This window comes from Notolabrus celidotus, chromosome 14 (genome assembly GCF_009762535.1).
Source record: "Notolabrus celidotus isolate fNotCel1 chromosome 14, fNotCel1.pri, whole genome shotgun sequence".
NCBI lineage: Eukaryota > Metazoa > Chordata > Actinopteri > Labriformes > Labridae > Notolabrus > Notolabrus celidotus.
Genome location: NC_048285.1, coordinates 6,458,572 through 6,482,223, shown reverse-complemented (window position 1 = coordinate 6,482,223; position 23,652 = coordinate 6,458,572). Strand labels below are relative to the sequence as shown.

Here is a 23,652-nt window from a genome sequence, read left to right as displayed (position 1 = left end):
GGGTGAAAAGCCTTTGAGTGTACTCTGGATGCAGACACAGGCCTGCAGCGGTGTGCACGCTGTGTTTGCATACATACATGTCTGCCAGCGTGTGACAGCATGTGTTTAAATGCACAGCATCCACTGACAACCCTGGGTGCATGGATCTGCGTTTGCTTTCCAGGAATGACGTTAGGTAGCTGCAAGCTCACAACACCGCCACAAGGACGCACACATTTAGTGCAGAAATCTGACTCACAAATCACTAATGTATTTGTTCCTACACACACACATTGTTAAGACATCAGATTAACCATCAGTCACACAGAAAACAAGAGACGTTACAAAGAGAAAAGGACAGGGTGGGAGAGAGGGAGAAGAAAAGGATTGAGGGGGCTGGTGATGTCGGAGGAGGGGGAGAGGGGTTGGTGGTGTTTTAAACCGTGAAAGCAGAACAAACAACCAGATTTTTGTTTTTACTTTTCACCGAAGGGCCTTTCAAGCACACAAACATCTGTCAGTGGGAGGGAAATCAATGCTTTCTCTCCTGACTGTAGCTCTGTAACCAGCTATAGGAGGCAATCCTAATAAGCTTATTTCCTGCATTTCAAACCTGGGAAACAAGATTTCAGCCATCACATATGCTGTGTTTTCTTATCTAAAGGCTGCTGTAAGCTGTGCCTCCCTGCATACACACATACGGTGAATTTACATAGGCCTATGTTTTCTCATCCCTACATGTATAACTTTATCTCTTTTATACGTCTGCGTAGAATCAAAAAAAGAAAGTAGATGAAGGTAAAAAGGAAGACAGTTTTTTCCAGACCGGGGCCGGCTGTCCAAGTATGATTCCAGCCATATTAACATTTCCCCATCACTGACAGAACCTCTTGTTGCTCTCTTGTTGCCCTCTGCCTCTCATGAACCTGCAGCAGCTGATGCATGTTCTGCTGGAGGTCATTAGAGAGAAAGAGATCCTTCAGTATGTCCCCCAAGTACGTAAAAATGGAGTGAATAATTTCAAAACACCGGCTTTGTGTGTTATTTGTGCATCCTTATAAAATGTACAGCTGATTAATATTGTCAAAAGATAAGACACAAACAGCGGGCTGTACAGGATTAGCAGATTAGAGAAGGAATGATGAGAGAAAACTTAAATGACACTAACACAAGAGTCATTGAACTGTCCATAGCCAAGAATCTGTTCTGCTTTGGACTGTACCGACCTGAGGGATCTTTAATGATTTAAAAGCGAGTTAAATGCATGATTTGGTTAGCGTCAGTCCTGCAGCAAAACCAGCAATGTTTCTTCTGTGTGTGTCTTGTCTGCACTTGTGCAAAAATGTCATGTTGCTTACATTTAAAAGAAAGAAATAGTTGTGGAATTAAAAATATATAAATACAAATAAATATATATATATATGATATGTATACAAAAAAGTAGATATATTTTTGTAGAGATCATCTAAAATGCCTAATAATGAATTACCAAAAACAAAGAACCAACCACTCTGATGACCTAGGCCATCAGAACTGAACCGAATACAGTGATCCAAAAACAAGTATTGAACCATAGGCTAACTGTATTGTTGCATCCCTAGCTAACAAATTGTGTTTTTTAGTGTATGCGAGCAAAGCAGTCAACTTTTGGCATCAACAGCTGTAGGGATGTAAAGTAAAGGCAGATTATTTTGTTATCAAATCTAAACGCATTATTTACCTACAAGGGATTCAAACAGACAAATACATTCAGCTGCAGTGAGGTCAAATAAATCCATCACCCCTAGGCTTTCTTTCTTTCTTTCTTTCTTTCTTTCTTTCTTTCTTTCTTTCTTTCTTTCTTTCTTTCTTTCTTTCTTTCTTTCTTTCTTTCTTTCTTTCTTTCTTTCTTTCTTTCTTTCTTTCTTTCTTTCTTTGACATAAATCATGTTCTTGGGCTCTGTACGTTTCCATCATGTCTTCTCTGTTGTATACTGTTAGATGTGAGACCGACTCAACAAACTTTTAAACCTTTTCAGATTAAGAGCCAGCCAATAATAGAAGTACTTTTTCAAAGCAATTTCTTAAATAAAGAGCAGAGGAAGTCTTTTCAAGTTTTAATCTGTCCACTTACAAGATTCCACTCTTTAATGGCATCCCCATCTGGCTGAGAGCAACTTCCTTCATTTGCAGTTTACATTTAAAGATCAAAAATAACTACCAGAAATGTCACAGACACACGAAGATCACCCCTGTAGCAGAAACCGGCCAAGCCTTAGAGATACAACAGATAACCAGACCCAGAATAGGAGAACAGGTGCACTTGATGGTTTGAGTCAAATGTTTGAATTATCGTCATAAAAAGTGAAAAAGGAAGCGGTCAGTTATCATTCATTCAGGACTCCATCTATCCAACTTTATCGGCCCACACAGACGTGGCAGATGGATGCTTCACGTCAGTCTGGTTATGCTCAGGATTTTGTCAGCAAAAAGGAAGGTTTTCCTCACTGATGTCTAAATGTAGCTAAAGGCTTGCTCATGTTGACTAAATGTTGGGTCTCTAAATAAGATTACAAAGAACGCTCTTTAGACCTGCTGGTTTTGAAAAGTGGGATCACTCTGGTTATGAGTTGGTGCTGAAAAAAGCAGGACATGTTGGACTAACGGTTAAAAACAAAGACATGTATAACTTGAGAGATCTTGGTGGTATGATAGAGTCTGAGTAATTAATTTTACAACATTCCTAATGTATAAAATCAAAGCTGTGATCAACTTTGACTGGACGTGCAGCAACGACTTAAGTTGATTTTTAATATTTAACATATAGGATTTTAAGTACTTCATAGATGACTAAGATGAAATTGACTGAACGCCCTGGGGGAAGATTTACTAATGTGGGTAATAAACTGAAGCATTAATGTCAATTAATGTCAATGCCGAGCATTTATTCCACGCAGATTGGAGCAATCAACATTAAAGAGTTGCTGACCAAAGCCTTGAGAGGACTGTTTTCTCTTCACCAGACGTCATGATGCTTTGCTGCTGTGTTGTTTTTGTTTACTCTGCACTGAAAGCCACACACTTACATTTAATTTCCTTCCAACTCAAGGTTTCATTAAGTAACTTGTGACTAACTAGACATCACTCAGTTTGTATTCTTTATTTTTACTCCAGCGTGAAGTGGTGGTTATCCTGAAAGTGCTGCATCAAGTTTGATGTTTTGGATCTTTTATCCTTAACTGTTTTGCAGCAGGTTTAAAGGACGGTTAAATCATTTCTCAAAATGCTCCCGTACTGCTGACTTCACTTGTTTCTTCAGTGGATACCAAAATTGGCAGTCCCTCTGTCATAGTTAAGTTACTGTAGCATAGCCTCTATGTCTCCTTATGAGTACACAAAGCTGATGGTCATTTCATGCAGGTTGTGCTAAACATAATGTAGCAGAGCCTTTACGATTAAATAAGCATGACATATAAAAGCCTAGTTAATTGTGAAACCAGTGAATTGATCAAGACAACAGGTCAACACATGTTTGGTTTGAGTTTGCATAAACAGGGGACTGGCATGAACAAATTTAGAAAAGTTTTTGAAAGTTCTAAAGTTTTTTTTAAGTACTTTTGGTGTGGTTACACATTCAGAGGCTTACTCACTTCACTCAGCTGAATATTCACATTTATTTTCAGGAGAAAAAGGAGTAAAACTCCCAAATCTTTGCCTAACAGTTCGATAGAAACTGAACAGTTGTCTCTAATCCACTGCAGTCAGTTGTCTGAATCCACGATTTGAGACAAAAAACAGGTTTGGGGGCATCGTGTAATCTCTGCTCCTCTCTCCTGTGGCCACAGCTGGTGGTGTGTGTCTGTTGGCTGTTGGGCATCGAGCCATTGTTGTGAGCTGTGGGAGATACAAACTCAGTGATGCAGACAGGCGGCTGCCGCGTTGGCTTGCAGAGCTAACAGGAAAAAAAAACCTGGAGCCAGTCCAACTTAATTATAAAGAAATATGACAAGGGAGCCTTAAAGGGTTGTTACAAAGATTAACACTGGTTACTTTTATTTTTCTCAGTGCCCACAGTAATTGCAGTTAATAGTCGTCAGCACGAAACAAATTGGATTGCATTTGGAGGAATTAATTAACATCTCTTTTTATTTGTGAAGGGTGACACTGTCTGCGGGGGGTCTGAGGGACTTTGTTTCAACACTCGCTGACGTGTGATGGCGAGCGGCCACGTTTCAGCCTCAGTGTTTCCAACTGAGTTGGTGTGAGTTCTGGATGTGGCCCTAAAGCAACAAATTGGAAATTTAATCACCTGTGTTATCAGTGGGACTCTACAAACAGATTTGCTGCTGGAAGAACACCAGAGTCACTCTCTCTATGGCTAACACAATCGAATCGCCATGACAACAGGATGACCAACCAGCAGCTAGGGAGGAAAACTGACATCAACATTTAACAACCATAACAGCAACACAAGCTAAGCGGTAACAATAAAATCACCTCCATGTGGTGCGACTGAAAGAAGTCTGGACACCTGGATATAATGGATGGAGAATGATGACCAAGAGGTCCTTTACTCTCTCTGACAGAACTGTAAATATCAAGGGTTAACCACAATTTATGATTGCATTATGATTTACTTTCATCTTATTTTGAGTGACTGTGTTGGAATATTGGTGGTTTGATCCCCAAATCCGCACATGTACACATCACAGAATCCTTTGGCAACATACCAAAACCAAGCGGCAAACGCCAAATGCGAGAATTGAAGCCAATGAGGACGTGTTAAAAACTGCAGTTCATCGAGTGTCCACTTGAGGCTGGCTCTGGAAGTACCAGAAACCATATACACACTAATTCAAAAAAGCCGATCTTTACAGCAGAAATAAACATGTTTACAGCCTGGTTCAAAACAGGATAGTAGTCTGGATAGCTCATTTCTCGATCGGCACACACTGTACGGGGGGTGAATTTTTCATAACGCAATAATTTCGGAGATATTAAGATTAAGATTAGTTTTCCATTACGAGAGGCGCAGCTGACTTGATTGACAGGCGGGAACACTGTAGCTGTTGACTAGGAGGCTCAAAGCCCGCCTCTTTACGTCACACTCACTCGACAGCAGTTATGTTGAGTTCAACATTTCCAATATGGCTGCCGACGACGATTGGCCTCAAAACAGCGCTTCAGAAACAGATGGGTGACGTCACTATGACAAGGGAGCATACAGTCTATGACCAAAACCCACATTTCATGTCCTTTAGTTTGTGAATGATTAGCTGATTACTGTAATCACTAGACCTTCATTGGTGTTACAGTGAATGTGACATGTTTAAAGCGCAACCTCGAGTGGTGGGAGGACTTGAAAGGAGGTATATGAGTGTTACCATTTACAACTTCATGAAGTCCTTGAGCACAAAAACACCTCCAACATCATCAGTGTGAATATGTTTTTTCTGTTATTAATGCTCAAGTGGCATTAATAAGTGTATGTTTTTAATGATGTACTGACCTCGGTGACACACGGATCAAAACCAGGTGAAGAAAAGATGCTCTACCTTCACACACCAGAGATTACCAAAAGATATGATTTAGATGTTGTCATTTGTCAGTTTGAAAAGAAGGGAAAACACAGGCAATATTTCCTGTCAACAATGACTCTGTATTAAAAGACTATAGAAGCTGTAAGTCAGAATTCAAAGTCCTTTTAATATAATGCCATGATTCATGCTGTTAATTAGAGCTTTGCTGCTATGACTCGTCAAAACAACTCAAACATTTCAATGTTGACTGGACTGTCTTCAGATTCAGTCACCTTGCCTCCATCTGAGGCCTCATCCTCGGTACCTGAAGAGTCCTTTTTGTTAATTTTTTATTCGTTTTTATTTGGCTGTTATGTCTGTTCAGTGAGGGTCGAGGGGTTAATGATGTTAGTTGGGTTTTGGCTTTCCTTTGGCCCCAAACTATACGTTTGGTTTGAGATATCACTGTTCGGGCTAGAGTTAAAACATTCAGGCCAAACTCCCCTTATAGCATCATTTAGGTACAAGCATTACTGTTTAATATATAAAAATCTGACCACATTTTAGCACAGGTTAGTTGTAACATGATAATGACTTTGAAAATCAATGCCCAATGGTAGATGTACCAGCAGGAAAATGACAGGTTGCAAAAAACGTTGTAACCTTTCTGGAAAATAAGTGAAATCGTATCTTTATGAAATAATAATGAGACATGGTCTCCTTTAAATTAAATCCAAGCGTCAACATCTTGTGTTGAAAGATGAAGCCAATTCAGAAGTGTGAAAAGCTGCAGTTCCTCTAGTGTCCACTTGAGGCTATGAGGCAAAAGCAAAGTTTGAAGAAAGAAAGAAAGGAAAGGTACTTTATTGATCCCCAAGGGGGAAATTCAATTTTTTTCACTCATGCTATTTTGGACATGCTACACATAGTTTTTTTGGTATATACATACAAATGCACACACATGCAGTGAACATGCTTAGGCAGAGATGTCAGAGTGAGGACACTGCCGTCAACTAGCGCACCCCGAGCAGTTGGGGTTTCGGTGCCTTGCTCAAGGGCACCTCAGTAGTGCCCAGGCAAGTGAACCAGCACCTCTCCAGCCACCAGTCCGCTTGCCAAGCTTCGTCCATTCTGGGACTCGAGCCGGCGACCCTTTGGTTCCCAAACCAAGTCCCTATGGACTGAGCTACTGCCGCCCCCAACAACAAACTTTCTTTAAATGTTTAAGTTGCAGTTTATCTTAACCCAAAAAGTGAGGAGACCACTCAATATACACTACCAGTCAAAAGTTTAGACACACCTCAATGGTTTTTATTTATTTTAAGTATTTTCAACATTGTAGATTAATACTGAAGACATCAAAACTATGAAATAATCTGGTTTTACCATAATCTGGATTACAACAGTAGTCAAACAGGTCTATCCATTGTGTACTAACCCTACCTCTGAACAACACAACTGATGGTCTCAAACACATTAAGAAGGCAAGTCATTCTACAAATGAACTCTTGACAAGGCTCATGTTAATTAGAAACCATTCCAGGAGACCACTTCATGAAGCAGACTGAGAGAATACCAAGAGTGTGCAAAGCTGTCATGAAGGAAAAAGGGGGCCACTTTACAGAATCTAAAATATAAAACATATTCTGCTTTGTTTAACACTTTTTTGTGAATTAAATAATTCCACAAGTGTTCTTACATAGTTTTGATGTCTTCAGTATTAATCTACAGTGTTTACAATAATTAAAATAAATACAAACCCTCGAATGAGAAGTGTTTCCAAACTTTTGACTGGTAGTGTACAAAGGCAATAGTTTACATAGCGTGTACAACACTGTGCTGGATGCCGGATGTAAAGGATGTACCATGCTTTTTGGATGTCCCATGGCAGGGAGCCCACAAGGGTTGTAATTCAGAAAGGTGCTGGTTGCTTAATTATTTCTGGATATCCACCGGTGATGTTTGTTATCAGGCATCAACAAGAAACAAGTTTAACAGCGTTACCTTGAAATATTCAACATCTGTATTTATAAGAAAGAAAGGATACTGTATGAAATAGTGGGCTACTTTTCTCACCAACAATGAGTTCTTCTGACAGCAGGCCAAAGTTTCAGGCTCTCAAAACAACCGACTTAGCCAGGGAACATGTTTCTGTCTTCATTCTCTGCTCTGAATATGAGTAAACACTTGAAGCTAAAATGCATCTTCTCAATGACTGTATACTTTTGCACATGCTTTTGTTTGAAGGTCGTATCAAACTATCCAAACGTATCCTCAAGGACTGCTGTCACCACACCTTGCACACGCACACGCACACACACAGACAGACAGACAGACAGACAGACAGACAGACAGACAGACAGACAGACAGACAGACAGACAGACAGACAGACAGACAGACAGACAGACAGGCAGGGCATGCACACAGTTATTGCAGCCAAGTCAGCAGTCTGCAAGAAAAACTTAATTTAAACAACATTTAGCGGTGAAGCAAGCTCAACCGTGGCTAGCATAATGTATTCCTTGATAATCTATGTGCCTCTAGCTACAATGACTCTGCTTCATCACTAACAGCCTGTGCAGCACACATACCAACAAGCATACACACAAACACACTCACACACACACATTCCTGCTGTGTTGGTTGAAGTCCTCAGGCCCACGGCCGTGCATGGAACCCAACAGGAGGGTGGAGAGTGAAACCCCAGGGCTGTGCTGCAGGGGTCTCCATATATTTAAAACAATCATGAATTTTAATGGTAACCCGCCAAGGGAGGCTGTTTTACCAGCCAGCCCCCCTCCCTCTCTACCTCGCCGTCCTTTACACACATGCACTCCTCCTTTTCATATTTTTATATCTCTCCCTCTCTCCTGTACCTCTGGCAAAACCCAGGCAGAATTATTAATACATGACATGAAAATGTAAAAACGAGCCCCCGATGGCGACAGCGAGCAGAAAGTGGTGTATTAAAGGGAAAGGAAAGTGACAGCAGAGGGAAGGAGAAACAGAGAGAGAGGAGGGAGAAGGCTGGGTACAGATCAATGTATGAGATGGGAATTATGTATTAGCCAGGCTGTGATATTTGCTCTGTTTTGAGGACTGTCAAGGCGGGTTAACCCTCCTCATATCTGAGAGAGGAGGTTTAGAGACAACAGGGGTTAAATAAATGAAATGGATGTAGGATTGCTGATACAAACTTACCAAAGACACACAAACAGGACAAAGAAATACGAAAAGATGGGTTTCTTACTGGACATCGGTGGAGATGTGCAGACGTCGGATGCCTGGTGTGGGAAACTGGCGAGAGTTGATGTAGGAAACTTTCCTCACAGCAGTGTTCATGTTTTCCATGTCCTCTCCCTCCATTACCAAGATAGACTGAGCTGGGTTAAAGTGAAACTAAGGAAAGAGAGAAAAAAAGACATTAGTCGGATCAAGAACTGAATTATTTACCGATAAAATATTAGAAGGAGCAGAGCCACTTACAGCGGCACTCAAGCTGTTTGAATGTTAGCAGATGAACTGTCTTCAAGTCAGGGCTGCAAGAGCTGTCAATAAACCAGGACTGAATGTGCTACCTGTGCCAATTTAAGGCCACTAGGGGGCACCACAACAAGCTGTCTCTCCATTAACGCTAAAATATCCCCTTGAAAAGTCTTCATTGATGAAGATGTCAGCAAGTAGTCGCCACATGGACACATTCACACGACACAGGGCAACTTCATATTCATTCAGTGATTCAATGTTTTGAATTCTACTCACATTACTGTTTCTCATTATGTTTTGCTCTCCGTTTATATCACGGAGGATAGACAAAATAAAAGCACTCATATGATGCAATGCAGAGAAATGTGAGGCTGAATCCCAAACTGTGGCCTCAGAAATGATCATACCACTGAATCACATCAAGTTTAACAGAGTTATAACTAAAACTGAACATTAAACCATAGTAAAGGGACAATTTATAGTAAGACTGATATATAATACAGCTTCAGTTTAACCAGATGTGTTTATGGTAAGATAAAATACAATGTACTGATCCATAAGGAACTGTGGGGGCAGATTGATCTGAAATACCTCTGCAAAATGCAGAGTTACAACAACAAATCATCACTTTTAAATGAAATGTGAAATATGACAAGTGTACAAGGGTTAAAATGCATATGCAAAAGTACTGATTCATGTATGACCTCTTATGTACAAACATAAGCTAGATAGAAAAGCAGTTATGTGCAATTGAAATGACCTCAGTTATTGCAGTGAGAGTGAGAGGTGATTAAAAATGTAATAATAGTTTGGTAAATTGCACATGATAATGAACACATTGTTTTAAAAAGGAAACATTAATTGGTCAGTCTTATTGCTCATGATTATGGACACAACATAGCCTGGTATTGAAATGTAATACAGCACATAATATCCAGATACCATATTAAAGACACTGTGGGGAACTTTTGTGTTGATTCTGGTGACCCCTTTAGACAAAATTTGTAGTGATTCTTTGCCGTGTGTGCATTGGTTTTGGAAGCAATTAATAGTAAACAAACTTTTCTGTGCTCAAGATGACTTTTTGAAGCATGCAGGATGATGAGGTCATGTTTTGATTTTTACCTGCTTAAGATTAATAACTGTAACACAACAACAGCTTTATAAACTCGCCTTTACTGTCTTACTATTTGTTAGCTTACAGAAGGTGAGAAGATGTGTCAGTTTAATGTTACAGGTCACTGCCCCAGTGTCATGATGTGCTCCAGTGTTTCAATGAATGTCCAAATAACGTGAATAAACACACTGTTAAACTGTTTAGTCCACAAAGAGCAGTGAAACATTCACATGCTGACATGAACATCCTAACACATGTTCATGCAACTAACAAGCATCTGAGTATGTACAGTCATGGCCAAAAGTTTTGAGAATGACACAAATATTACATTTTCACAAAGTCTGCTGCTTCAGTTTTTATAATGGCAATTTGCATATACTCCAGAATGTTATGAGGAGTTATCAGCTCAACTGCAATTAATTGCAAAGTCCCTCTTTGCCTTGAAAATGAACTTTATCACCAAAAACACATTTCCACTGCATTTCAGCCCTGCCACAAAAGGACCAGCTAACATAATTTCAATGACACACAGGTGTCACACACATAAACACAGGTGTGGGTGTTGATGAGGACAAGGCTGGCGATCAATCTGTCATGATTGAGTGACTGGACACTTTAAAAGGAAGATGGTGCATGACACCTCATCTGTTAGCCATGGTTACCTGCAAGGAAACACGTGCAGCCATCATTGCATTGCACAAAAAGGGCCTAACAGGGAAGTTTATAGCAGCGAGTAAGATTGCACCTCAGTCAACCGTCTATCGAATTATCAAGAACTTTAAGGAGAGAGGTTCAATTGTTGCCAAACAGGCTCCAGGGTGCCCAAGAAAGTCCAGCAAGTGCCAGGACCGTCTCCTGAAGATGTTACAGCTGCGGGATCGGGCCACCACCAGTGCAGAGCTTGCTCAGGAATGGCAGCAGGCAGGTGTGAGTGCATCTGCACGCACAGTGAGGCGAAGACTTTTGGAGGAAGGCCTGGTGTCAAGGAGGGCAGCAAAGAAGCCACTTCTCTCCAGTAAAAACAGCAACTTCTCCCAACCATCCAAGGGCAGTTTGGTGATGAAGAATGCCTTTTCCAGCATGATGGAGCACCTTGCCATAAAGCACAAGTCATAACAAAATGGCTCGGGGAACAAAACATTAAGATTTTGGGCCCTTGGCCAGGAAACTCCCCAGATCTTAATCCCATTGAGAACTTGTGGTCAATCCTCAAGAGGCAGGTGGACAATCAAAAACCCACAAATTCTGACAAACTCCAAGCATTGATTATGCAAGAATGGACTGCCATCAGTCAGGATTTGGTCCAGAAGTTGATTGACAGCATGCCAGGGAGAATTGCAGAGGTCTTGAAAAAGAAGGGTCAACACTGCAAATATTGACTTATTGCATGAATTCTGTGTAATTCTCAATAAAAGCTTGATACTTATGAAATGCTTCTAATTGTATTTCATTATACCATAGAAACATCTGACAAAAACACCTAAAAACCCTGAAGCAGCAGACTTTGTGAAAATGTAATATTTGTGTCATTTTCAAAACTTTTGGCCATGACTGTAAGTTGGCCTTGCATTGAGAGTTCTATTTATCGTTATTCTCATTTTCTATACATGACGGTGAAAACGTTTCAAAATCAGTTAAAACTCTGTACTGTCTCTTTAAACTGACCTTAACAGCACGATCCCACATGATGATGAAAAGTTGTGCTCAATGTTTCCACTTTTTTGTCAGCAAAGACCCTCCTCTGTGAAGTTTTGTAGCCATGAGCATTGTAATTTGTCACATTATCTGTCCTTAGTGCAAAACATGAATTAGAGACCTCTTATAAACGTGATCGTGAAAACTCTGAAACAAAAAAACATGAACCCAGAAGGTCTGCAGTGTTTTACAGCGGGGGTCTTTTAAGCCCTCACAAACTACCATCTGTTGTTTTGACCTGGCAGCAAAGTGTGATGCAGCTTTAATGTTGTTGACAAAGAGGGAAAAATAAAGGGATTTATGTGTTTTAGCTCAGCAACTTTATCAGTTAGAGGTCCAACCGTCTTTAAAACATGCAGGATTAAATTTACTTTATCTCAGCCTCCTGCCAAACCTTCATTTCTCTTCTCAGTCTGAACATCTGCGTGCACACACTTGAAACTTGCTTTAATCAGGTAATCCATCATAATGAACATTATGTTTGCACCGTGTTACCATGCAAGAGCAATGTCACTTTAACTAAATGTTCATTGTGATGGATCACCTGATTCAAGGTGGTCTCAGGACTTTGCAAATGGACTTCCCAAAAGACAGGAGGGAAATAAGAGGTAATGGAAATATGCGGGTCCTGTGTGTAAATCAGGAAAACGACGCTGGTGGAGTATTTTTAGTCAAGAGGTTGGAAGAAGTCAGTGTAGTCTGCACTTAAGTGTAGTTTGACGGAGGCGTGTCCTCTCCTGCAGGGTTTGATGGGAGGGATTTGAGGCTCTCCTCTCTTTAAAGAGGGTTTTGTGATCTCCAGTTAGAGCTGCTATGAGTGTCTCCTATTTCCTAAAACGGGCTCTCAGCAGCAGGGTTACAGTACTTCAGCACCGCATGGGGCTCTCCATGCACTCCCTCGCCTCTGTCATTTTCCCCTTCATGACTTCCCTTCTCCTACCACTCTCTCCTCTCATCTCCTGTGCTCTGTCACCGTACTTGCTGCCTATCTGCCTTCACCTCCCTCCGTCTCTCCTTACCTCCCTGCTATTCTCCTCTGATTGTGCTGTGCCAGCTCTCCACCTGCTTGGCTAAACGCTGTCCTTAAGCCTCCCCTGGACTTATGGGAGCCACACAGACTGTGCAGCTAAGAAGAAAATGAAATAGCTTTCAAAAGATAAACTACACTGGCCCTAGAGAGGTTTACCTCCTCCTCTCTTCCCTCCTCATCCCAACATGTTTCCTCAAAAGGATGGAAAGAATCCCTTTGCTGCAGGAGAGCACAATGAGCTCCAAGGAAAGAGTAGAGAGAGTGAGGGATGGATGGAGACTCCAGAGAGATGGAAAGAGTTATGGGAGCTTGGAGTGGTGGGTTTGTTGAGGGTTGGTGTGCATCTTTAAGTCTGCACAAACCCTTATCCGTCTTGTCCTCTCTCTATATTTCACTGCACAGGGATCAGCTGTGACGGTGAGAGGTGGAAAGCTGAGGAGGAGATCCAAATTTAAGGTGTTATTTAGCTGTGTCGCTTTTAACAGGAAGTGTTTTTGTGTTATCTGGGAGGAAAATATGTATTCTGAGTGAGTGCATTCGTATGTTTAGGGTGTATGCTGAATATATACTGTAGTGGAATTCACTAAGAACGAGTTGCGGCTACCAAAGGCAACGCAAGTCTTCACAGCATCTCTACACTTTTGGAAAACCGTGCATATAAGTCCCCGTACTGTTTTAGCCCGATGATAATAATAAACTTAAAGTTATTTATAGACTTTATGTACTGTATCATTAGGTTATTTGACAGAGGGGAGATGCTCAGCTAGGCAGCTAGGCTGACCCGGTTGTGCTCCCGGCTAACACCTGACCGCGTACACATGCTTATTTTTCTCAATAAGAATGAGTAGACAGAAAACTGGACACTGTGAGTCTAAAATATGTTTCTGTTCAGTTCCCTTGTTGAAGTCTGAGCCTTCACTTTTATGTCTGTATGTCCGAGATTATGAGCCTGCTCCACTTGTTGATATTCAGCGTGTTTAACGCTTTGAACACCTCAATACGTAGCTATTTAATACTATCAGTTATATACATTGTGTCATGAAAGAAATTTGTATTTAGTTGAAATTTGAAATTTACATCCCTAGTTGCCACCAATTGAGCCAAGTTTGTGAATGAAATGTTTTTTGAGGTGTATTTGCATAGAAAGGGGGCAATTTTGCCCCAAACGAATGCATAATGGATCATTCAAATATGTGCACACAACATTGATGCAGAGACACTATGCAGAGGTTGAGGAGTCAGCACTGTGAGGTCTAGTGCTGTCCCTGAGCAGATTTTTGTTGTTGACTCCACCTCGTTGTCAGATTTGGCAGCACATCCAGCGTCTAAATCAGCATTCATAAGTCTTTAGCAATGCAAAGGTTTGAGTGTTCAACAAGTGCAGACCACGGACTTTGCTTTATGAGTGTTTCCAGTCATATCAGGCTTTATGCTGTATTGGGTCACAGGAAGAAGTATTTGAGTCACTAGAAGTCTGCAATCTGCACAGCTCTAAAACCTCCACCAAAGACTTTTAAGTTTCATTTTCATTGTTCTAACTATTGTATAAAATGGGTTAATGTTGTGGAAGAAGAGGCCTTTGGAATGAAAATTGAACAGTTATTTAGACTAAGTTTGAGAGTACCAGTTTGAGTTTGGGTTGGGTCCATTCAGTGGCAAAAACCTGAATTAGCAATTATTGTTAACTGATGTGCAACATGATGACATGACTCCAGTCCATTTATTTCCCAGAATACCCAATTATTAATGTGTGAGCATACAAGCTCACCTTTATATTCTTATCCAGACTCTCTAAGGAGTTGATGTCCAGTCCCTCTTTGCAGGCTTGCAGGCAGGAAATGACTTTCTGGCTCTCGATCTTCCCCGGTCGGATGGTGAGTCCAGATAAGCTTCCCCGGAAGTACTGAGTGAACCTCGGCTTGGTCACCTCTCCTCCTGCACACAACCATACACACACAAGTACAGTCAAAGAGTTCATAAAATTCCCTTAAAGTACAGGAAGAGATTATTTGTTGTTGCACTGACACTGCTGCTTGTTAGCTGCTCTTACTTAACCTGTTTTTTTCAAATTCAACTGCATGATGAGAAAACCATCTTTACTTTGGTACAAGTACAAATACATTAGATCTGTAGCTTTTCTATAAAATCTTTATAATCACTTCACCTGTGTGTTGTAAGAGAACATCCTTACAGGCTGCAAAATCACCAAACTAGCAGTGACCTTGTCTGCGCTCTAATTATGAGTCCTAATGACCAAATCAGGGTGATAATTGGCCCCGACATGCATGTTTTGTGTCTCCATTCTGTTACTTAGAGACAGGGTCCTACTGCAAAAGTGCAAGTGTCACCCAGCCAGCTCATCCAGGCTAAAGAAAGGCAAGGAAAAAGTCAACACATTTAAAGTTTGTCCTCTGAACTCTGGAAAGGCCAACAGCAGTGAGAGGATTCTCTAAACCACTCATTAGCTGGAAGGTTACCAGCTCTGGGTATCAAAACTTCACCTCTGCTTTCCCCTTTCCCGTCTTATATTTATTTCCTTATACTTTGTCTTCATCGCTCTCGGCATTTCTTCAATTCTGGCCGTAATCCACCAAAGCACTAAGGTATTAACATTTACTATCAAGAAAAATCCAGACTTTTTCATCCATCAGAACCGTATTTAAGATAAAGTGAAGTAAAGACTGATGGGTAAACATGTAGCTGAGGTTCATACCAAAAAACCCATCTTTCTGTCTCTCTATAAATGTATTTGTCTAACTTCTTGGCACACCTCTGTGGCACGTTGTGCCCTGATACACCTGCTCCCCAGTTATTGCTGGAGGCAAGCATCAAACACTGTTTTTTAAATTCTGTGTGTAGAAGAATATCTGAGAGCCACAATTCTACAAAATCTGTGTTCTGAGTCTGGTATTCGTTCAATCCCTGTGTTCATTATACCATGCACACTTGTTTGTTTAGCATACTATAAATCAATATGCTTCTTGCTACACTGCTTATGACAGCTGTGTGTTGCAATACCATTTAACATGCTGATACAGCAAATGAAGGAAGAAAGGGAGAGCCACAGCACCCAGTCAGATGTCAATGCATTTGTGACCTTGGCAGTGCAGATGCATTCTCAGTAGTTTGACAAATCAGCTAGGATGAAAGAGCTTCAGAGAATCTCAGAGGTGCTTCTGTGTTGGTCTGACTTGCCCTCTAGCATTGGCAGCCAGCTGCCCAAGGTTCATCCTCTACATCCAGGACAGACTTTTCTTGGCATTTCCACATGGCCCAAGTATAACCTCCACTGAGAAAAATATAACTGGAGGTCATAGGCTTTGGTTTGGCATTGAGAGGCCTCCAAGATGTCTCTATTATTTTTGGTGTCTCATTACTGCCAGCCGTTTTAGAATGGGAGACAATAATATAGTGAGTAGATGTGATTGACTCCCAAATTTTTGCTGTCAATTTACAGATTATTCAGTCCTAGTTATTCCTACAAAGCCTGTCCCAATGTGTTGTTCTGTTTAGTCCATCCTTGGATTAGTTGTGATTATGCTGGACACCTCTCTGCTATCTCAAAGATCAAACAAAGTCAGCCAACCAAGTCAATAATATTCATAATTACGGGTTGGGTTTTGCACCATCATGTCAGGAAGTGTGAGATGGTCGCCAAGGGGTACATAAGTGGAAATAAAACTGAATTTATTTGAGATTAGGTGATGCCTTTAAGTATGAGGGATGCTCTGAAGCGACTATATTGCAATTTGTTTAAACCTTGATCTAAATTCCGACTAACTGGCTAGTCTGAAGGTTAAAAAAACCCTCATAGAATAGTCAAAATTGAGCACATTTTATTGAAATGGTGGATCACAGTCTGAGTTATCAATGTCAAATTGTGGCTAACATTTGCCGAGCTAGCACTACCAGCCTTCTGTCCTCCTTGTAGGTTAACATCTTAAGGTGACAGCGGTAAGAGGTGGGAAAGTGTAAAACAATCCAAAATAATCTGAGGTCAGGTTCAACAGAAGGAGGGGTTTATTTAACCACAGGTGCAATCACAAAAAAAAGGTAATTCAGGTAATCTTCCAACAAGGTCTCATCCCGGAGGAGAAAATATTTCCTTTTAAAAGTAATCAATAATAGTCCAGTTCAACTTAAAGTCTCTGTTATCAAAAAAGGGTTCCTTTCAGTCACTTCCATTTGCTCAGTTCCCAGTGCTCTTTCTCCTCTCACAGCCGTGTGCTCTCCTCTCCCAGTCTGACTTCCAGCTCCTTTGTCCTGGCTCAATCAAGGCTCTTAAGCACCTGCAGCTGTCCAGGTAGTGGTGGCTGCTGGGAGTTGCAGTGTGCTTACCGGCGACCATTTTGCCTGGTTGCTGATAGTCCTGGATTACATAGCACCCATCCACCACGTGTCCCCTTGTGATGCCACAGTCTCTACTCAGAACTGTCTAGGGCAAGTCATTTTTTGCAGTTTGAAGATAAATGTATTCTCTGATTTTTGAAACCCAGTTGGTTGTTGAAAAAGTACTCTTCAGTATTCTGCAATAACTGGCTTTTGGGGAATCTCCAGATCAATTCCCATTAGCCCACACTTCATCAGACATTGCCAAGCTTGACCCAGTTAACCCTATTCCCTACTGATGGTGAAGGGAATCACTGCTCTGAGGGATATATCTAAGGTCTGGATAGCTCAGTCAGTGCAGCTGGAAACACAGGTGCTTATAACAAGTAACACTTTATCATGTCCTGCTTCCCTAAAGTGTGAACATGCGAGACATGGACTGCAGCGACCTCAGACATTCATGTTAAAATGATCTGTGTGATTGCTTTAGTGTGTCTGTTAGATTTATGCTGTATTGCCCCTGAGGAGGACAACATAGCCCTCATGGTTGTATGACCAACCCACAGGACCTTATCAACCCACTGGCTTGTCATCTGCCTGCCTGCTTCCCTAGACGGGAGACTGATGAAGCCTTTTTCTTGACTGGCCAGATGGAAATATGGGGGCAGCTATAACAATTCCCTCACTTGAACTCCTCTCCTTACCTGTGCCTTTCTCTCATCACTCTCTCTTTGTTGCTCACGCAGGGTTCTGGTCTTCTGTGGATTTATGCTCTGCCCCCTTAGTGTGCCCTTTTGTCATTGTTTGCCTTCATGCCGCTACTCCCAAATTATAGTTTTGAAAAATGAGTGAAAAACAACTGACCTACAAACAATTGACCCCTCACTAAATGTCCTTCCTTAACCTGCATTATCTCGCTTTGGACAGCTATGATTTAAGTTATGGCTGAATGCTGCAATTAACAAAACAAAAGCAATCATGTAGTCAATTATTCATACCTTGAAATTACTTTGTTTTTATGAAATGTTGGCGGAGAGAGGCATAATGGAGCTAAAATGAGCATAATTATCTAGCTCACTTTGGCTAATATAACTTGGAAGTGACAGTTTTTCACATTAATTTAAAGTTGGCACAATGGTATGTACAGTTTATTCTAATTGGAATCAAACCTGGGCCACCCATGAACAGGACAAAATACTATACATGGGGCACATGGACATAACCACTGGAACAGACTTTAGAATTATTCTCACCCTCATCGCTCTTATAGTCAGGCACATTATATCTGAAAGAGCTCTAGTGAGCTGATCTCCGGTCAAACACTGCTCCCATAGTGCAACCTTGCTTGGGGTGCCTTAAGTCTCCAAGTGTAGTATGTGAAGCAGACCCTTCAATTATTAGTCCCTTCTCCTTTGGAATCCATCCTCTTTCACCCTCTCTGCTTTCACATGGAGGTTTATACATTTCCTTTAGGTTTTACTTAAAGTTGGGGCTCAGGCTTGCGTTGGAATATCCCGTAGTTGTGCTGCCATAGGCTTAGACTGCAAAGACCGCTGACTTTGAAAGACCACCTGTTTTGACCATGAAGTCCCATTCCGCCCAGATCGATTGAATGTTCAACACATCCTTCTGTGGTGTGGATGCTCAACATTGATCTCACGTACATTTTAAGCAATCTGGCTTTCATTCAAATGCTTGTTTCTGTTTGGTGCAATAACCACAGCTGCTTTGCCTTCCAAGGGAACAGAATTCATTTTCAAAAACCACAAGGTCACGTTTGGAATCACTCATATCAAGCTTTCCCAAGCCCACTCTACCCTCCTTCTTTATGCTTCACTTGCTCCCTCTCTACGCTTGCTATTTTCCTCCCCGTTTCCTGCTCTCTCTCTCTGGATGTCCACCTATCCACCCTGACAGATGTTATCAATTTAGGACGTGGCCAGAGAAACCATTAAGGGTCCCAGACAGAGGGTAGGAAAAAAGACACACGGAGGAGAAGGGATTACCCCAACGCTGCAGAGCGGGAATGATATGGGTGATAAAACCGCTGATCATTCCACTTTACGGTGGCTGGTTTTTACGTTGTCAGCTCGCTTTGCCTGCTCTGTGCAGCCCTCCCTCATCTATAGATCTTCTCTCCCCTTTTTACTCCGCTTTATTTGCGTCATTTCCAAAACAGCAACAGATGAGGCCTGAGAGGCATGAGTGAGCTGAAAATAGGGTCATTACTTAAGCGTAACTGTGGGTCTCTTACTTACTGTGTGATTTATTTTACGTGCACCTGTATGAGCGCTGTGTGCCTGCATTTATTCCTTATACTGTATAAGTATGGATATTTATGATTCAATTTGTGCCTGTAATAGTCAATACTTCTTCCTGCATGCTTTCTGCTGTGATGAGGGAACCCATGGAGGCAGAGCAGAACAGCACAGTGTGATTACAAGGAAGAGAAGAACGAGGAGAGATAAATGTGTTGCTCCTCCTCGCTGTCTGACTGTTACACACTTCTGAACATGAACACACTCAGCCAGGTCAGAGGGTAAATATAGGCTGACTGTTTGAAAACTGCAAAGCCAGCACTTACTCCCAGAGCTGAAGGAAGAAGGATGGTTGGGGGTAACCTTTCTATTAGAAAATAGGAGAGGATGAAAATGTTCAAATCCATGCTTCACAGCCTGATAATTTGCTGCTTTGTTGACACAGGGGATCACAGAAACAAGAATATCTAATGCATGTTGATGAGCAATGCAATCTAGTTGTTTACCTGTAGTTTAAAGAATGCAGTTTGTCCAAAGACAGAAATCTGCAGGAGATCTCAAAGACTATATGTTGAAGTCTGCTTCTATGCAGACCGTGTTTTACTACTCTCTCCTTCTGAGTCTGAACCCACTGAGGGTCCTGCATAGGCATCTTTGCAGACACTGCACAAAATAAATCAAGTTTAAATTGAAATGAAAGATTCTCACAGATGACTTATAAGCTGTTTAAAAGATGACTAAACAAAAAAGTGCTTGAGAAATAACAATAAACAAACAGTAAAGCTGTTAAAAATGGATTTAATACATAAGAAAAGATTGTTTGCTCGATGTCGATTTATAAAAAGAGGTGTATTACTCGTGATTCCATTACTAGGACCAGGGTTTGAATTAAAGCCTTGTATAGGGCAGAACAGCCCAATTAAAAAAAAAGAAAAGCCTCTCATTTGCATTTTTACATAAGAAAACATTGAGAAAATGATCCACCTGCACACAGAGCTGCAAAAATGGCTGGTATACATGCCTGGCCAGAGGTTTAGGATTCAGCTTTGTCATGAAACACAACCACCACACCACTGGCTTATTCTCTGAGGTCTTGTCCAGAGAAGCATACTGTTCCCATAGCCTTATTGTGCATGGCTATTTGACTGGGAACATTATATGCATGTGCAAACAGGGCTGGGACGGCTCTGTTCTCACAGGATCCACTGGTTGCTGGTTTACACAGCGACAGAACAGTGCCGTTTATAAGAGATTCCACCCTGGGGCCCGGTTTCATAAGTTAGCATTTTCAGCCATCCAAAATACTGTTTCCAGGTTAAGGATTGTCCAAAATGCATCATTGGCTATGTTTACATGAGACTTTCAATTCCTCTTTAATTCAGAATACAATTTAAAAACTCTTTAAAAAGATGAAAAATGACCATGTAAACACCTAATTCTGAATGAAAATGACCATTCCAAATTAAAATGAAATCCAAAGTAAGTGGCTGGTTTGTTCTGATTTTAAATCCGAATTGAATAATTCCTCAATCATGTATACGTTCATTCCGCTTTTAATTAATTCTGGTCATTCTGAGCATGCTCGTTCCCTTGTCGCGATGACGCACATATTCCGTGCTGGCGGGCTCATATTTCAGGCTGAGGTAGAGCAGCTGTTGCACTAACAGGCTTTGATTCGCCAAAGTACAGTCTTCCGTCTCTCTTCTCCGGTCTTTTATCCCTCTTCTCCTACTAAGTTGACGAAAGTGAAGCAGTATGTTTGTGTCCAGCTGCTTATTCAAAACTATAATCAAAATCAAAGTGAAAATTGTACTTATTGTGTGGTCTTCCATGTTGTAACCAAAAATGAAAGAAGCAGGAACTGGAGTCTGTTTTCTTACGGTAGACGTAAATACGTCACGCCTGCCCCTGTCCAATCAGAACCCTTCACAACCCCCAGACCTTAAGAGGAATTGAATAAAGACGATTAAACATGTTTTCCATGTAAACCTCAATTCGGAATTATTATTTCCATTTAAACGCAAAGGAAAATACTTTAATTCCAAATGATTTAATTCTGAATAATTAATTCCGAATTAAAAAACATAATTTAATCGTAGCCAATATATCTGTTTAAACAGCCTCTGAGTTCTGAGGGCAATACTTTGTATTCCGAATAGTTCCTGCTCAGGGGCGGTACTTTCCAGACTACAGTTATATGGTAAATAGACTGTACTTATATAGCACTTTCTCTTGACTTCTGACCACTGAAAGTGCTTTTACACTACATTTCATTCACCTATTCACGCCATATACACTGATGGCAGAAGCTGTTGTGCAAAGTGCCCGTCAGTATTAACTAATCCCATTCACATGCATTCAACATTGCTGCCTATGACCCAAATTAGGGTTCAGTATCTTGACCATGGACATTTAAACATGGAGCTGGATTACAGGATCATGGATTGAACCAACAACCTCCCACAGATGCCATCAGGGGGCTGAAGAAACCTTTGAATTTCTTAGAAATAGTTCCTGGATGAAATGTTCTGATTACTTTGGGTTGAAACAAGACAACTGTTGCCATATATGTAGTTCAGGCTTACAAAAGAGCCTATTTCCCCAGGGTTTACCTAGTATCTCTGAATGTGATACTTGGTACTCTTAAGTTGAAGTCTCGTTTCATCACTGATCTTACAGGATGAAAACCTGAATTTTGCAGCACCACAGTAGAATGGTTCCTTTGGATGAGTATCTGAAATCGCACTCTTCTAAATCATCCTCATTAGATATGGTCAGGAAAGAATTTATTCCCATTACACATTGCTTATTGACTAATACAGTGTTATGAACCATGAAATTATATTATGGAATTTAATTAAATGCTGTAAATATCTCTGTTGCCCACAGCTACAGAGTTTTCAACAGACAAATCTTTTTTATTTACTCTGCCGCTAACGCCACTCCAACACTTCCCCGCTGCCTGTCTGAGCTCCTCAATCTCTATTCAGCAGTTTCTCTGTAATGCCATTCAGCAGTGAACTACAGAGCAGAGATAAACCCACCGCTGAAGTTTTGCATCTCTGTCGCTCTAAAAACACATTCAGAACTAAAGCTCCTGTAGCCAGTTAGACGACAAATAAGCTCATCTTTGCAACACATTTGCAATCAACATGCTGGAAACTAAAAGCTCAGTGCTTTCAAAGGCAATCTGTTGTGTCTAATGGCTCATGCTAACAGTTCAGTATCACCCTTGCAACATTTTACTGAGGCTTAGCCCCCGACTAGAAAAGCCGACGTAGTCTCTGAACTCCTTCTATTCAAGGCCCTTTTAATCCTCCTAAAGGCTTTCAGTGTTCAATGAAAGAGGTAGGAGGAGAGGAGGAAGAAGAGGAAGAGTAGAGGGGTCACCAGCGCAGATGAAAGCTACAGAATTGACCTGCCCCTGCTCCGGTACAAAGATATCTTGACTCTTCATCAGAGGCTTAGCATCATTGAACAGTCTCATTTAGGCTATCACATCAGCGCTCTGCTGTACTGTGTGAAAAACTGCCCTTTCTTCCCACCTCACGCAATTAGTGGCAGCTATCACTTCAGAGGACAGTTTAATTGTGTGCCTTCATTCAGACTTCAGGTTCAATCATTTTTCAAAGGCACAGTAAGTGCTTTTCCTAATTACATTGTTCATTCAAGGCCAAAGAACATGTTCCACACTCAACGAGTCCCTTAGTAATAATGCATCTGAAACTCGTCCTCATGTTCCTGATCTTTTCACATTCAGAAGTGTAATTCAATCAGCAGAATACCCTATACACCACATTTTACTGTTTCTTTTTTTTTCAACTTTAGGGGGACTTTTACTGCATCATCATCATCATCATCATCATCGTCATCATCATAATCATCAACATCGAAGCTCATCTCACCTTGCCAGCATGCTCCCACTGTGAGCTGCACGTCGATCTGAGAGGGATGGATGGGCCAGTCATCAGTCACCAGGTAGGGATCGTAGGTCACTCCGTCCACATAGAGCGTCACCACTGGGAACTCTACGTTGATGACGTAGTAATGCCACTCTTTGTCACAGATCTATCAGAGAGAGAAAGAGAGTTTCACAGATTGTTGCGTGGTACCCAGTTATCAATGGCATTGCTTAGTTGTGCAGTGAATTCATACTTATGGAGTTAATACTTAAAATATTATGGTGCATTAAACTTCTCAGGTTTTCCCTGACACTCGAGGTAATTCACGTGATATGTAGAGTTGATCTGAAGTTGATC

At 41.1% G+C, this 23,652-nt stretch overlaps 1 protein-coding gene and 1 long non-coding RNA gene across 2 annotated transcripts in view; one reads left to right on the top strand and one right to left on the bottom strand.

Moving 5' to 3' along the window:
* The window catches only part of LOC117824808 (calsyntenin-2-like), a 308,682-nt gene that overhangs the window by 22,759 nt on the left and 262,271 nt on the right, over positions 1-23,652 (bottom strand). The window contains exons 9-11 of the mRNA XM_034700272.1: positions 23,299-23,461; positions 14,575-14,741; positions 8,729-8,877 (exon numbers count right to left, since the gene is read on the bottom strand). Coding sequence (XP_034556163.1) covers positions 8,729-8,877; positions 14,575-14,741; positions 23,299-23,461 — 479 coding nt within the window. The remainder of the gene's footprint in view (positions 1-8,728; positions 8,878-14,574; positions 14,742-23,298; positions 23,462-23,652) is intronic.
* The window catches only part of LOC117824809, a 320,721-nt gene that overhangs the window by 35,277 nt on the left and 261,792 nt on the right, over positions 1-23,652 (top strand). The window contains exon 3 of the long non-coding RNA XR_004633719.1: positions 23,222-23,371. This is a non-coding gene — a long non-coding RNA (uncharacterized LOC117824809). The remainder of the gene's footprint in view (positions 1-23,221; positions 23,372-23,652) is intronic.